The 14,287-nt window shown below is 34.0% G+C and overlaps 2 protein-coding genes across 2 annotated transcripts in view; one reads left to right on the top strand and one right to left on the bottom strand.

Moving 5' to 3' along the window:
* Window positions 1-1,712: 1,712 nt before the first annotated feature.
* On the bottom strand, window positions 1,713-8,137 carry LOC126899963 (uncharacterized). The gene is made up of 3 exons (XM_050675270.1): window positions 6,550-8,137; window positions 6,360-6,500; window positions 1,713-2,151 (listed from the first exon to the last, which is right to left on the bottom strand). Exons 1-3 carry the CDS (start codon window positions 6,578-6,580, stop codon window positions 1,979-1,981), a joined length of 345 nt encoding a protein of 114 aa, XP_050531227.1. The 5' UTR covers window positions 6,581-8,137; the 3' UTR covers window positions 1,713-1,978.
* A 1,280-nt stretch (window positions 8,138-9,417) lies between these two features.
* The window catches only part of LOC126895735 (uncharacterized), a 5,014-nt gene continuing 144 nt past the window's right edge, over window positions 9,418-14,287 (top strand). The window contains exons 1-4 of the mRNA XM_050667926.1: window positions 9,418-13,327; window positions 13,391-13,707; window positions 13,764-13,896; window positions 13,953-14,234. Of these exons, the coding sequence (XP_050523883.1) occupies window positions 11,443-13,327; window positions 13,391-13,707; window positions 13,764-13,896; window positions 13,953-14,234 (2,617 nt within the window). The 5' untranslated portion in view covers window positions 9,418-11,442. The remainder of the gene's footprint in view (window positions 13,328-13,390; window positions 13,708-13,763; window positions 13,897-13,952; window positions 14,235-14,287) is intronic.

Raw genomic sequence — 14,287 nt, 5'->3', positions numbered from 1 at the left:
CTGTGAACGGTACTGTGATGCATCTCAGAAAATATATAGACGCAACGGCGATAAACTTAACAACACAGGTGCGACAATCGCATGGGTGATATTTTTCTTTTACAGCAAAACGAATATAAAAAAACTACTGGCTTGCAAACGCCATAGAGCTTATAGCAGAAGAAGCGTTGAGATGGCGGAGACAATGTAGACATAGAGAGAAGACCGACAACAACTCGATGTAACACAACGATAACATGAACAATAATAATTTTCCCAGTTTTAAGTGTTTTAGTTTTGTATATGTCAGCAATTTTTACTACCATACAATTTACCTTCCTAGTTTCCGATGAATTTCGCAGAAACTTAGCTATATGTGTTAAACGATACAATTGCTTTTTATTTTACAAAATTGTACATAAAAGCACTTTTACTTATATAATTTAATAGAGTTAAAATCTATGTATAAAATTTTTCATTATTATGTTTGTAAACGAGATGTTGCATTTTATAATCTCGAGTTTCTAATTTCTACAGATTTCTCACGCAATTTATTCACACCATGATCAGGACTTTATTTTTTATAGTAATTACTATACATATTTCTTTATTTTAATATAAAAATGAAAGTAATTTATTAAATATTAAATTATACAAACAATAATTTTATTTTAATCGAATACGATGTTTATTTAAATACATATTTTAATTTAAAATAAATTATTAATAAAAACATTACTACTAGAGCTGTGCTCTTTTTTCCCGTTAAATACAAGGTTAAGATTTACATTGATTTATTTGTTTGAATCTTCACGAGTGAATAGAAATCTTACGGTTAATTAAACTTGAAATGATGGTTCATCATCAAGTTTTACTTCAGCCATTGGAGTCTCATTCCAGTATTTTTATTTTATCACATATAAACCCAGACTCTTATTTTCTACTCCTATTTTAAGATCGGATATACACATTCTACATTTATTTTGCATACCATTTAACTAATCTTTATTTATCATATTCATCTATAATATATAATATACACATCATAAAAATATTCCATGCTGTATTCTAATATGAATTATTGAAAAACTAACTTTTAACTGGTAATAGTTTTCAAATTAAAATCTACGATGATTATTTATATCACTTTAACGTTACTTTACAGAAAGCAAACTTCTCCGATCATAAATTAAAAATTACTGAACTATATTTAAAGAAATAATGGTTGTTAAATTAAAATTAAAACGAATATGTAAAACGATTGATAGAGGGTAGAAATAATATTTCAGAGTATAAATAAATAAATTTTTTGAGATGACATCAAAAGAGATACCAATTGATACGGTAATTTAAATGTTGATGGAGGCGCTATATTAAATTAATTGTTATCAAATTGCTACACATTACTGGTGAAACAACTACCGCACAAATTGTCCGGCTGGTATCAAACACTTTATTCCTTAGGCCTTCTCCTTTTTTAACTACTTTCTGTTGTCTCCGCGCATATCCGAGATGGGACAATGCGCCTAAGTTTTGTTCAGGATTCCTCATACTTTTTCGACAAAAATTTTTACGCCGGCTGTCGACCTGACACAATCTCATTAGTCGCTTCTTACGACTGGCAGAAGAGCTGTGGAAGTATTTTTATCCCTTATCCACAGCGCTTGTGACACGCTCACCACTAATGCATAAGCAAAAAGAAATTTTCAAAAAATAAAAATTGTTTTTCTACTTTTTCATTTATTGGAATGATAGTTATACATAATTAGTTGTCTTTTTATAAATGATTTTAAAAATTTAGACATTTCATATTGTAAATGTATATAAAACGCATGTGTAATAAAATGTATCACTTAATTATTTGTTTTTTGTATAGACATTTTAATAATTATACTTTATATAATAAACTTTTAAAATTAACACTAAATTATATAATTTTTTTTTACTATTAAATAGACCATCACATATTCTCTTATAAACAACTTATTTATTTCGACCTTCATCTTTCTCCATTATATTCTTCCATGCAGATTGGACAAAAACCATAATAATATTTTAAAACTTCTTCAAAACACTCTTCACAATAGAAGTGGCTGCAGTTTTTATTCATACTTTTGCACCCTTTATTTTTTAAACAAGCTATACATATTCCTATAGGTGTTTCTCGTTCTCCTGTAAAAAGACATTTTAGCTTAGGTAAGCAAAGTTACACTGCCGTAGATGAGACACGTAATAATTTATTTATTATTGTTTACAATGTAACTTGTCGAACAAGCAATAAACGAGTTCATAAAATTCCATGGCAAATTAAAAATATTTAGCTTATTATCATTATTTGTTTATAGAGGGTGATTTTTTTATCATAACCCACTCAATTACTTACAGAATAATAATAATTTAAAAATTTTTTTTTATTACTATCTTTAGTTACACATTATTCTTGATTTATTAACTATGTAATACTTTTTAAGATCATCCCTTATGCCTGGTAAGGGTGTCAACTTTGTTTTTTTAAATGGTAACACATATTTTGAATTTAATAAAATGTTTGAGTTTTTAATTTAATATCAAATGTCATTTGAATTTTTAATAAAACTTTATTCGTTTATTAGATATAAACATTTAAAGTTTCAATTTTTTGAGTTAATATATAGGTATAATACACAAGGGATTACAAATACAGGTAGCTAATTGATTTTTTATGATATTGCTATCACAGTTACGGATTGTTTATTATCAATTATGACTATCAATAGATATACATTCTGTATTGTCAGTTAGTGTATTTATATACTCACAACAATGTGTCTTACTACCATTGATAATAACAATGCTTTGTACCTGCTAATATCGATGTCATAAAAAACCAATTAGCTACCTATAATTTTAATCCCTAGTGTATTATACATGTATATTAACTCAAAAAATTGAAACTTTAAATGTTTATATCTAATAAACGAATAAAGTTATATTAAAAATTCAAATGACATTTGTTATTGAATTGAAAACTCAAACATTTTATTAAATTCAAAATATGTGTTACCATTTAAAAAAACAAAGTTGACACCCTTACCAGGCATAAGGGATGATCTTAAAAAGTATTACATAGTTAATAAATCAAGAATAATGTGTAACTAAAGATAGTAATAAAAAAAATTTTTTAAATTATTATTATTCTGTAAGTAATTGAGTGGGTTATGATAAAAAAATCACCCTGTATATTCCGCTACGCAATTTTTACCCGGTAAAAACATATCACACAATCCGACCGTCGTGACAATACCGAATCTAACAGTCCTAGCGATTTACACTCCGCCAACGATCTTGGCAATCTTTCGGCACTGAACCCCTCTTATCGGAATGGAGGGTACGTAGTGGTAAATTCGGATGTAATCAGGGCATCGGAGTTCGAGCACACTGCCGACACTACTATCAAGGTCAACCGAGTCAGGTGTTCGAAATTTTTTCAGACACAGTGGGGAGGGGGTATCAGTCGACCAGGCAAGTCCACTAATGGCAGTTAACGCTGTCAGTGGGCAATCCGTCATCGCGGTTAAGAACCAGCTACCCTCCGTTCGAACCGTAAATCACCCGAGTAATGGCCAACGAAAATTCCCACGTAGAATTATTTCTCCAGCAGTCGAAACTGGCTTCGTCACAGCTTTACTCAACTCACAGGCGCATAAATCGTATGTAAAACCGGCAATTGCTTATAAATACGGAACTGTTTATAAAAGACACATCGACGTGGTTAGACTAATGGACAGACACCGCTATGACGAACGGTACCGCCACGTTTACCGCCAAAATCGCGGATTTAGAAGTGCGTTTTTCAGCGGTTATTTTAGACGACTTGTATTGTAACGTATTACTTGGTCATGATTTTCTGATTAATCAAAAAATCACTTGGGACAACTCAGCAACTCAATACAACCAAACGTCGTCGGTCATTGAATGATTTGTCGCCTACCCGTAGCTCGCGGTCTATATTGGTACATTACCACGACCTGCACACTGTAAGCGCCTGCTTACCTGAATAGTACGGGAGAAACGAAGAGGACACACGAGAGTTTCTAGATAGAGTTGAGGATCTACTCTGTCAGGGTGGTATACATCCAACTGCGTGGATGAACATCGTCGTCCAGTTTTTGAACAATAGGGAAGGTTGGTAAATATAATATTGTGGTAAACAATATGCCATAGACGGAATTTAGATCAAATTATCAAAAAAATTTTTCATAATATTGGTATAGATGTCCCTAAAGTATGATAAACTTTTCAGCTGTTTTAATTTTAGCTTCAATGCTAATTTTTATTTCAATTTTTTTTTATGACACATGAGATAATTACCTATCGTTTTGTATATTTTTTTCATGAAACTGACCCTTTACGTGGTCACAGGGTAGATTTTTATATTTTCAACTTTATAATGCTATAACTTTTTTAATGTATGGATTTATACAATTTTTTTATGATAAGTACTATTTATATATATATATATATATATTTATTCCTATATTACACTTATAAATCATAAAACTTATAATCAGAATATAAATAAGGAAATGGGAGATCATTGAGCATTTCAAATAATCCATTTATTTGTTAAAATTACACATTATCTACAAATTTGCATCGAAGCGTTTTTCATGATAGTGATTTTAATTACTGTCAGATATCATCTATACTGAACCCAACTATTCTAAGTCCCCACTGTGCTGGACTTTTTTTTTACATTGTCAGTGGCAGCCGTTAAGGTTAAACGTGTTTTTATGAGCATGGCGATTTTTGTTTGCTATAAATTGAATTAAGGATGTATCAAATTTTGCGTAAAAAATGAAATAAAGTGTATAAAATGTTAATAAATTCCTATGGTGAGTTTTCTATGAGTAAAACAAAGGTTTTCGAGTGCTATAAGCATTTTCAAGATTGCCGTGAAGAAGTTGAAGATGAAGAACGCCCCAGCACATCAACAACCCATGAAAACGTGGAAAAATTTAAAGAAATGGTTATGAAGAATCATCGAATCACAATCAGAGAAATCGCTAATGATGTTAGAATATCGATTGGCTCATGAAATTTTTTCGAATGTTTTGAGTATGAAACACATAGCAGCAAAATTTGTTCCAAAATTTTAGAATTTTGAACAAAAACAACGGTGAATTGAAGTTGCTCAAGAGTAACTTAATAAAGTCAACGACGATTAATATTACTGACACGTATTATAATAGGTGACAAAACATGGGTTTATGAATGCGATGTTAATCGTCAAAGTGGAGGCATTCTATATTGTCAAAACTGAAATGGACTCGACAGTGCAATCGAACGTGAAGGTTATGCTCACTGTGTTCTTCGATTTTAATGGCAGAATACATCCTGAATTCTTGACACAAGGTAAAACGGTCAATGAGGAGTACTACCTACATTCATTGCTTGTTCGTGAATTTTTGGCCAAAAACAAAACTGTAACGATGCCTCAGCCTCCATATTCAACAGACATGGCTCGGTGTGACTTTTTTTATTTCCAATCATAAAGAAAACCTTATGGGGCCGTTGTTTTACAAGTATAGATGAGATTAAGAGCTCATTGCCGAATGATCTGAAGGCTATCCCAAAGATCGAGTTAAAGAAGTTTTTAAATATTTAATTTTTTTATTTTTTATTTGTTATATAATATGTAAAAATTGTATAACAGATAAATACATATTATGTATTTTTATTTATCTGTTATAAAATTTTTTTATGTCCATCCCTTATATCTTATAGAGGTGTAAGCTTAATTTTTTTAAATGGCAACATACATTAACCAACTTATAAATAGAGAATGTCTAAATTAAAAAAATTACTGTTTGATTACTTTTGGACTAGTAGTTTGGAAGTGATTCTTATTTTCATATGTTGGCGAGAGGAAAAGATGACAGAGTAATGACAAGTGATAAAAATAGCAGCTCTCACTACTTACCTCCAGTCATTAAAATTAATTGTTAATAACTTCTGAAATACTGGTCCAAAAGTGATTATCGACCAGTCATATTCTTAATTAGATCATTTTCTATTTGATTAGATAGTTATATATGTATTTTACCCTTTCAAAAAATTAATTGACACCCATATGAGATGTAAGGATTGGACACAAAAATTATTTTATAACAGATAAATGGAAATAGATATGTAAATTGAAAAAAAAATTAAGAAATTAAGTGGCCAGAATTAAAAGAATAACTATGTATTATTATTGAATTATACGTAAGTATTGAAATAGTATATTTATGATAGCTAAATTATTTTTTTTTAATTTTTAATAATTATTAAATTATTTATAGCTACATTATATTAACTCTTGACTACAAATTTAGTAATATTTAATATTAAAATCTTACTCAATAATACTTTTCGACAATTGGGACATTTAGCATTATTCTTATAAATTTTCCAAACATTTATGCATATATTATGATATTGGCAACCACAATCATGAGTACTGAATTCTGAGGTAAGTTTCATTAGACAAATAATGCAGTCTGAAAGAAAAAAGTTTAACATAAAATAATTATAGAATAATTAGCATACTTTTTTGTTCGGGGACTAATGCTGTAATCATATTATTTCAATAATAAATCGTATTTGATATGTTATTATATATTATATTATACATAAGTTATAATATCAGTCCTGCGATAGCGTTTATATGGTACGCATGTGTTTTTTCGCGCTCCCGATATCTTATTTTATTTTTCTCTCTTTTAATTAATTAATTCACTTAATAATACCTGTAAACTGGGTTTGGAAATGTGGAAGTCGCGTTTCTTAATCGTTTACTAGCATAATTAACTCAAAGTGCCCCAATTACATCTAATATAGTTCACTCGTTTCGGCGATATACGTTAAACACATTGATAATTTTATAGTTGTACACTATCGCGTGCACTCGTTATCGTATTATATATATATTATACAAATCAGTTTAAATAATATTCAAATTAGAGTAGCAGTAATTTACTCACCTCCTAAATACAATATACAAAAAGACTGATAGAAGTCTAGCCTCGTCAAACCTTGAGAAAGCTGAACTATTTAATAATCACCTCTTTAACGTTTTCTAACCCCACCAAGATATTTCATCTGACAATATACATACGGTTCTTAGGTATCTTAACGTACCATTACCACTTAATCTACCAGTCAAGCATTTTACGCCAAGTGTTATTAAATTTACCATACAAAAATTCTCTCTAAAGAAGTCTCCAGGTTTTGATCTAATTACTGCTGATGTAGCTAGATGTCTACCTAAACGAGAATTTATCCTACTTACCCATATATTTAATGCCATACTGAGGCTTTCCTATTTCCCACTTCTCTGGAAGTTCTCTAAAATCATCCTATTCCCAAAACCAAATAAGCCCTTTGACTTGTCAACTTCTTATAGACCAATTAGTCTATTACTATTTTTTGCGAAAGTTTTTGAAAGATTCATACTCAAGCGCATACTTCTCTTTATCAATGAAAATAAAATTCTACCAGACTACCAATTTGGTTTTCGGAGAAAGCATTCAACTATCCACTAAGTTAATAGACTAGTTGACTCAGTTTCTTACGGACTTGAAAAAAAAATATATTGTACCTGCGCTGTTCTTGATATTTCACAGGCTTTTGACCGAGTATGTCATGAAGGACTGCTATACAAATTAAAGACGTTTTGGCCCCCTACTTATTATATTCTTCTTAAGTCATATCTAACCGATCGATATTTTGAAGTACATCATAAATCAGCATATTCTAATATTGCACCAATTAGAATTGGTGTTCTACAACGAGACATCCTTTCCTCAATACTGTATAACATATACACTTCAGACCAACCAACCACGACTAATACATTAGTGGCAGACTATGCAGACGATAAAGTAATTTTAGGAACCAATGCAGATTCCATTACTGCATCGTATAACTTACAAAATCACCTTTATGGAAGTTTGGTATAAGAAGGAGGTTTAAGGTCAATCAAACAAAATCAATTCACACAACATTTACTCTTAAGCTTGATCAGTACCCAAGTATTACTCTTTATGGTATTCAAATTCCATCTTCTCCGTCTGTAAAATATCTTGGTTTAACCCTAGATCGCCGACTTACCTGAGCCCATCATACTCGTGCAAAAAGACTCCAATTAAACCTTAGAATCCGTATGCTTAAAACTTTACAAAAATAAATAAAAAATAAACGCTTCGATGCAAATCTTTAGATTGTGTTTAATTTTAAAAAAATTGGTGTATTATTCCAAAAGCTACATGATCTGCTAGTTCCTTATTAATATCTTGATTAAGATAAAGTATGTCAAATGAAAAAGGGATTATTAAAAAATATTATTTCTAATAAAAAAATTGTGTTGATCCATACACTTTTCAATAAGTTATAGCATTATAAAGTTAAAAATATAAAAAATAAAATCGAGAATTTTCACACAAAAATAGTATTCGGTAGCCACTTTCACCGTGAAGATAAGATAAAGTCAAAATTTTTTTTTTTCATGATAAAGTATATTACATTAGCTTTAATTTAAGATATATATATAAAAGTGTCAGACCTTCCGGAACATTTTCAAAAGTTAATTTTTTGTAAAAAAGTTGTCATTTTAAATTCCCCCTGTGGGCAGATAAAGGGTCAGATTTACAAAAAAAAATATACCAAATGCTAGATAAAAACTTAAAGCATCTATATAAAAAAAAATGTTATTGATATGTTCATTTTTGAAAAAGTTGCGGCAGTTTTTAGTAAAAAAAATTGAAAAAATTTCGAAAATTAGCGATTTTTAAATTTGTAATTTTTTTGGAGGTTTCTCCCATTTACGGGGAACGAGGGAAATTTTTTCAATTTTTAAGGGTAATGTCTTCGACTAGATACAATTTGTGATCTTTTGACGTATCGTTGAAAGAAATCGGTTCGGTGAGTGCTGAAAAAGAGTGGTAACAGACACAAAAAAAAAACACATCTTAATAAAACCAATACCTTCTCAGCTTCGCATCGTAGCTAAAAGTTGTTTGATTTTTATTTTACGGAAACCCAGATATGGTCCCACTACAGTCTAATCTAACTAGTTGGCGACCCTTTTTAATAATTTTAATTAATATAAAAACCTCATACTCCATGTTTTAATTTGGTAATTAATTTTTTTTTATTACTACTAATTTTATGATTATTATTAAAAAAATACAATATTGTCCATTAAAATGCATAGTAAACTCAGTGTCTTATAAATTAAAAAAAATGTATTTCACACTTATATTACAAAATTATTAGAACAAAACTTTTACTAATGTATGAATTTATATTTAAATAAGTATAATGATATATGTTAGTAGGGTGAAAAAGGGCATTCTGGTTCCCCCCCGCTTCACCCACCCACCCCACCACAATGTTAATGTGAAGAGGGGTGGAGGGGAAGTAAATCCAACGTAAACTAACCTAAGTCAGGTGAGGAACCTCTCCTCCTCTACCAAGTCTTAGGGTGGAGGAAGTGAATCCAACGTAAACTAACATAATACAATGGGAGGGGGAACGATGATGTAACCCAACGTAAACTAACCTAAGAAGAACCCCTCCTCCTCCTCCAAGTCTTATGAGAGAAGGGTAATGTAACTTAAGGTAAACAAACCTATAGGAGGAGGGGGAATGAAACACGACGTAAACTAACACAACCTGTCACGCGCCTAAATTATGCTCGCCCATATATACATAATATCGGTTTTTTGACAAAAAAAAAAAAAATGCATTTTCCAGGTAAGCTATACGGTTACGGTGAAAAGTACAATTTTTAAACGTCGAATCCGCTATTTTGATATGCCACATGCATATATTTAGATAAAGTCCATACGTAAAATGTTAATTTTACCTAATTTGTGAAAAAAAAAAAAATTAGTTCGAAACATTGTGTGCCAGATGGCTGTATTGATGATTACACTATAGCACTTGAGATTAATACACCAGATGGCCCAACGCGGCGGCGACGGCGTCGGCGATGTCGCCGTCAATTAGATTAATTGTTATTATACGAGTTAATAAGCTTGACCGTTATTCGTATAGTGAATAATAAATCAATATTTTTTTTTTGTAGACAATATATACTAATGGCGACTTTTCAAGTTTTCTTATAGCAAAACACATTCTTAAATAAACACTACCGCCGCCGCCGCCGACGACGACGACGTAATCACTGGAACATATATATTATAATGTTTATAATATTATTATAATCTGTATTATACTTATCGATTAATGTCGTACATATATATTTTGTCTGAATTATTACTGGTATCCCCCCCATTGTTATAAATTATTACCGTATTTAACAACTGTAATAAATTATTTTTAATAAAATAATAGCTTCGACTGGAAGGATTGCATTCTTCATCCGTCAACGCATTAGAGACGGCAGACGGTCATAATTTTTACAAAGGCATCTGTTTTAAATCCTAATGACATATATGTGTAAACATTTCACTTTAAGACTGAATGTTTTCACGCCATTACAAATGACAAATTTACAAATTTATCAATTAATTGTCTTGGGTGACGTTTATAAAAATGTAACAAGTGCTGTATAACATGTAGAAACCTGAATATTTTTTCTCAGACCACTTGATATACTTTGGTCATTATGCTCGCGATATACGATGTACTTGTGCGATTAATGACCGCGCACCACCATCACTGATGCAGCGGATAATACAGTAACAATCCGTATTTATAAAGACATCAATAATGATTATATTCACTCTTTGACTAAGCGTTATTAGCGGCTCGCTAACATATTGCTTAAAAATATTCAGTTAAACGTATACAAGTACTAGTATTTATTTATTTATTTATTTTTTTTTTAATTTAAAATTGAATAACAATGGCTGATGTACATTTTACTGGTGCTGCACAAGGTAAGTTTTTTTGTTTGTATATTTCGATATTTTCGACGTACAAATTGTTTTTACACATTTTTTCACAGCCACCTCTTCCACGACTGTTCCAAACCACCATTCGGTTAAACGTAGGGCTAACAACAGTAGGGTAAAATCCAAAAGGTTGCGTATACAATTGCCGGACGCGAAAAATTTCATCGAGATTGATTCCGCATTGAAGCGAGGAGCCGTTTGGTTTTATCGGAAAAACGTGGAAAATTTCGCGAGCTATCGAGATTTTCTGCGCGCCGTTAAACCCGAGCTGGTTGCCAAACTCGGTGAAATCACAGCTGTTCGGTCTATTAAATATAATCTCAAATTGGAGGCCTCTTACCATATACCGCGATCGGAAGCACCGCCCGAGGACCGTGCCTTCAAGACACGGGCTAGGGCGTTGTTCTCTGACACGGATATTGTAGGTGCGGTCAATGATGATTTAGAGATTATTCTCGCTGAGGAAGACGTGTACTCGGGTAGGGGTAGCGGATTCACGCTAGCGCATATCGACGGACTCATGCTCAGCGTATACAAGTATACGCCCCTCACCGGCTCATCATATATTCCGGTCCCACCTGAAATTTTCCATAGAAAGGCAATCATCAACCCACAGAATAAAAAAGACGAGTGCTGTTTCAAGTGGGCCATTTTGGCGAGACATGTTAAGGCTCATGATAAATCTTTCGTCGGTAAACAATATTTTGACGAGGAACACAGGTATGATTTCACGGAGTTGACGTTCCCCACACCAGTGTCCCAAATTAAAATATTTGAACGACGTAACCCCAACGTGTCCGTCAACGTGTACGGCTTGGAACGGGACAATGTTAATATGAAGTGGTCGGTGTATCCGCTAAGAGTCGCCGACCAAGAGCAACAAAATCATTTTGACCTGTTGTATATCGGTGACTCTGACAAGTATCATTACGCGTACATTTCAAATTTTTCGAGGCTCGTGCGCAGCCAAAAAACGCAACATCATGGCCGTATATATACTTGCAGACGTTGCTTCACCAGCTTTGATGATCAGTCTAAAAAGAATATTCTTCGAGGTCATCAAGCGTTGGAGCAACACAAGTTGATATGCGGCAAGAACAAGCCTATTTTACCCGTAATGCCGGCGGAGGGCAGTAAGGTCGAATTTGACGCGTGGGTAAAGACGCAACGGCTACCGTTTGTCATCTACGCCGATTTTGAGGCCTTGCTGGAGCAAACAGACGATCGTATAGGTACCTATACTAGGACTGTGCACACACACCATCCCATGAGCTACGGGTTCATGGTGAAAACATCGAACGATGTGCCCTCGGAGCTCCTCGAACGCTACGGTATACCGCAATCACCGGTGATATACCGTGGGTCTGAGGATTGCGAAGAGGTCGCCAAGGCATTTGTGATGGCTGTAACGGAAGTGACGCGCAACATTTCCAAATTGTTGCGTAAAACTAACGTCCCCATTCGAATGTCTGTCGATGATGTGCGCAGGCACGGGGAGAAAGTGGTATGCGACTTGTGCCGCACGGCATTCAAGGATTCCAACCCCAAAGTCGCAGACCACTGCCATCTATCAGGCCGATTCAGACAGACGTTGTGCAATGCGTGTAACCTAAAAGTGAAGACGGTCAATTTTGTGCCGTGCTTCTTGCACAATCTTTCGGGTTACGACGCGCATTTCATCGTCACTGAATTGGGGTACGACGACCATAGGATTTCGGTTATACCGAATTCCGAGGAGAAGTATATTTCGGTCACGAAACACGTGACCAATAACTTCTCCATACGGTTTGTCGACACCTTCCGATTCATGGCCTCCTCCCTGTCCACCTTGGCCGGTAACCTAATGACGCCCTATTTCGTTAAATTCCGAGAGACGGCCCAGGTGTTCCGCCCGGAAGACATGCCGTTGGTAACGCATAAGGGCGTATACCCTTACGAGTACACTGATAGTTGGGCTAAATTGGACGAAACGGTACTACCACCCCGCGACGCTTTCTATAGTCAGTTGAATGAGTCGAATATCGATGACGACGACTATAGACACGCCACAGAGGTGTGGAATCGTTTCGGTTGCTCAACCCTCGGTGAGTACAGTGACCTATACCTAAAGATTGACGTGCTGTTGTTGGCCGACGTGTTTGAGAACTTTCGCGACATCTGTACTACAACATACAATTTGGACCCGGCGCACTATTATACCGCACCGGGTTTTAGCTTCGATTGTATGTTAAAGTACACCAGGGTAAAGCTGGAGCTCTTAAACGACTACGACATGCTACTGATGGTGGAACAGGGCATTCGTGGTAGGCTGGTGCAGGCCGTCAAGCACTATGCCAAGGCCAACAATCCAAAGACACCTGGCTACGATCCGACAAAACCAAACTCATGGATCGTGTATCAAGATTGTAAGTATTATATATAAAAGTACAATAATTGAGCTGTGAATTAAAAACGTTTAATGTATATAGGCAATAACCTTTACGGGTGGGCTATGAGTCAGCCCATGCCGTACGGTGGCTTCCGGTGGTATGAAGGATCAGATCCTCTGGCCGACCTCCAATTGCTTTCGGACACTGGTAATATGGGGCGTATATATGAAATAGATGTATCGTATCCAGAAGGGCTGCATGACGAGCACAACGATTTGCCGTTCTTGCCTGTCAACGATGTACCACCGGGTTCCAAAGAGACCAAACTCATGGCCACTTTGAAACCCAAACAACGGTACGTCGTACACTATGTCAACTTGAAACAGGCGATCGCACACGGACTGCAAGTCGATAAAGTATATACATCGTACCTAGAGCTATTAGCTATGATATTAATATGTTTGTCACATAGGTGCACCGCGTTTTAGAGTTTCAACAAAGTGCTTGGTTGAAACCGTACATTGAGTTGAACACTGAAATGCGGAAACAGGCGGCAAATGCTTTTGAAATATCGTTTTTCAAACTAATGAATAATGCCGTCTTTGGTAAGTGCACGCTCAATGGTAAAGTGAGTTATTTGATAAATATTTATATTTTATAGGGAAAACCATGGAGAACATGCGGAAACGCATCCGCATTGAACTAATCTCCAGTCCCGAACGTCTAAGCAAGCTCGTAAACCAACCAACCTTCAACGACTGTATTAAATACGGCGAAAGGTTGTGCGCCGTCATAATGGATACAAAGATTGTCAAGTTTCTCAAACTAATATACGTCGGTTTAGCAGTGCTTGACATTAGCAAGTCGCTAATGTACAAGTACTTCTACGACGTATTAAACCCTCATTATGGCGATGCAATTAGCCTGGTTTACATGGATACTGGTGAGTACAACCGTACAGTAGAAATATTTTTACAATATTTATATATTTTTAAT

This window comes from Daktulosphaira vitifoliae, unplaced genomic scaffold, assembly GCF_025091365.1.
Source record: "Daktulosphaira vitifoliae isolate Bord-2020 unplaced genomic scaffold, ASM2509136v1 Scaffold_1, whole genome shotgun sequence".
Classification (NCBI taxonomy): Eukaryota; Metazoa; Arthropoda; class Insecta; order Hemiptera; family Phylloxeridae; genus Daktulosphaira; species Daktulosphaira vitifoliae.
The sequence above is the reverse complement of the archived record's forward strand: the minus strand, read 5'-3'. Positions and strand labels throughout refer to the sequence as shown.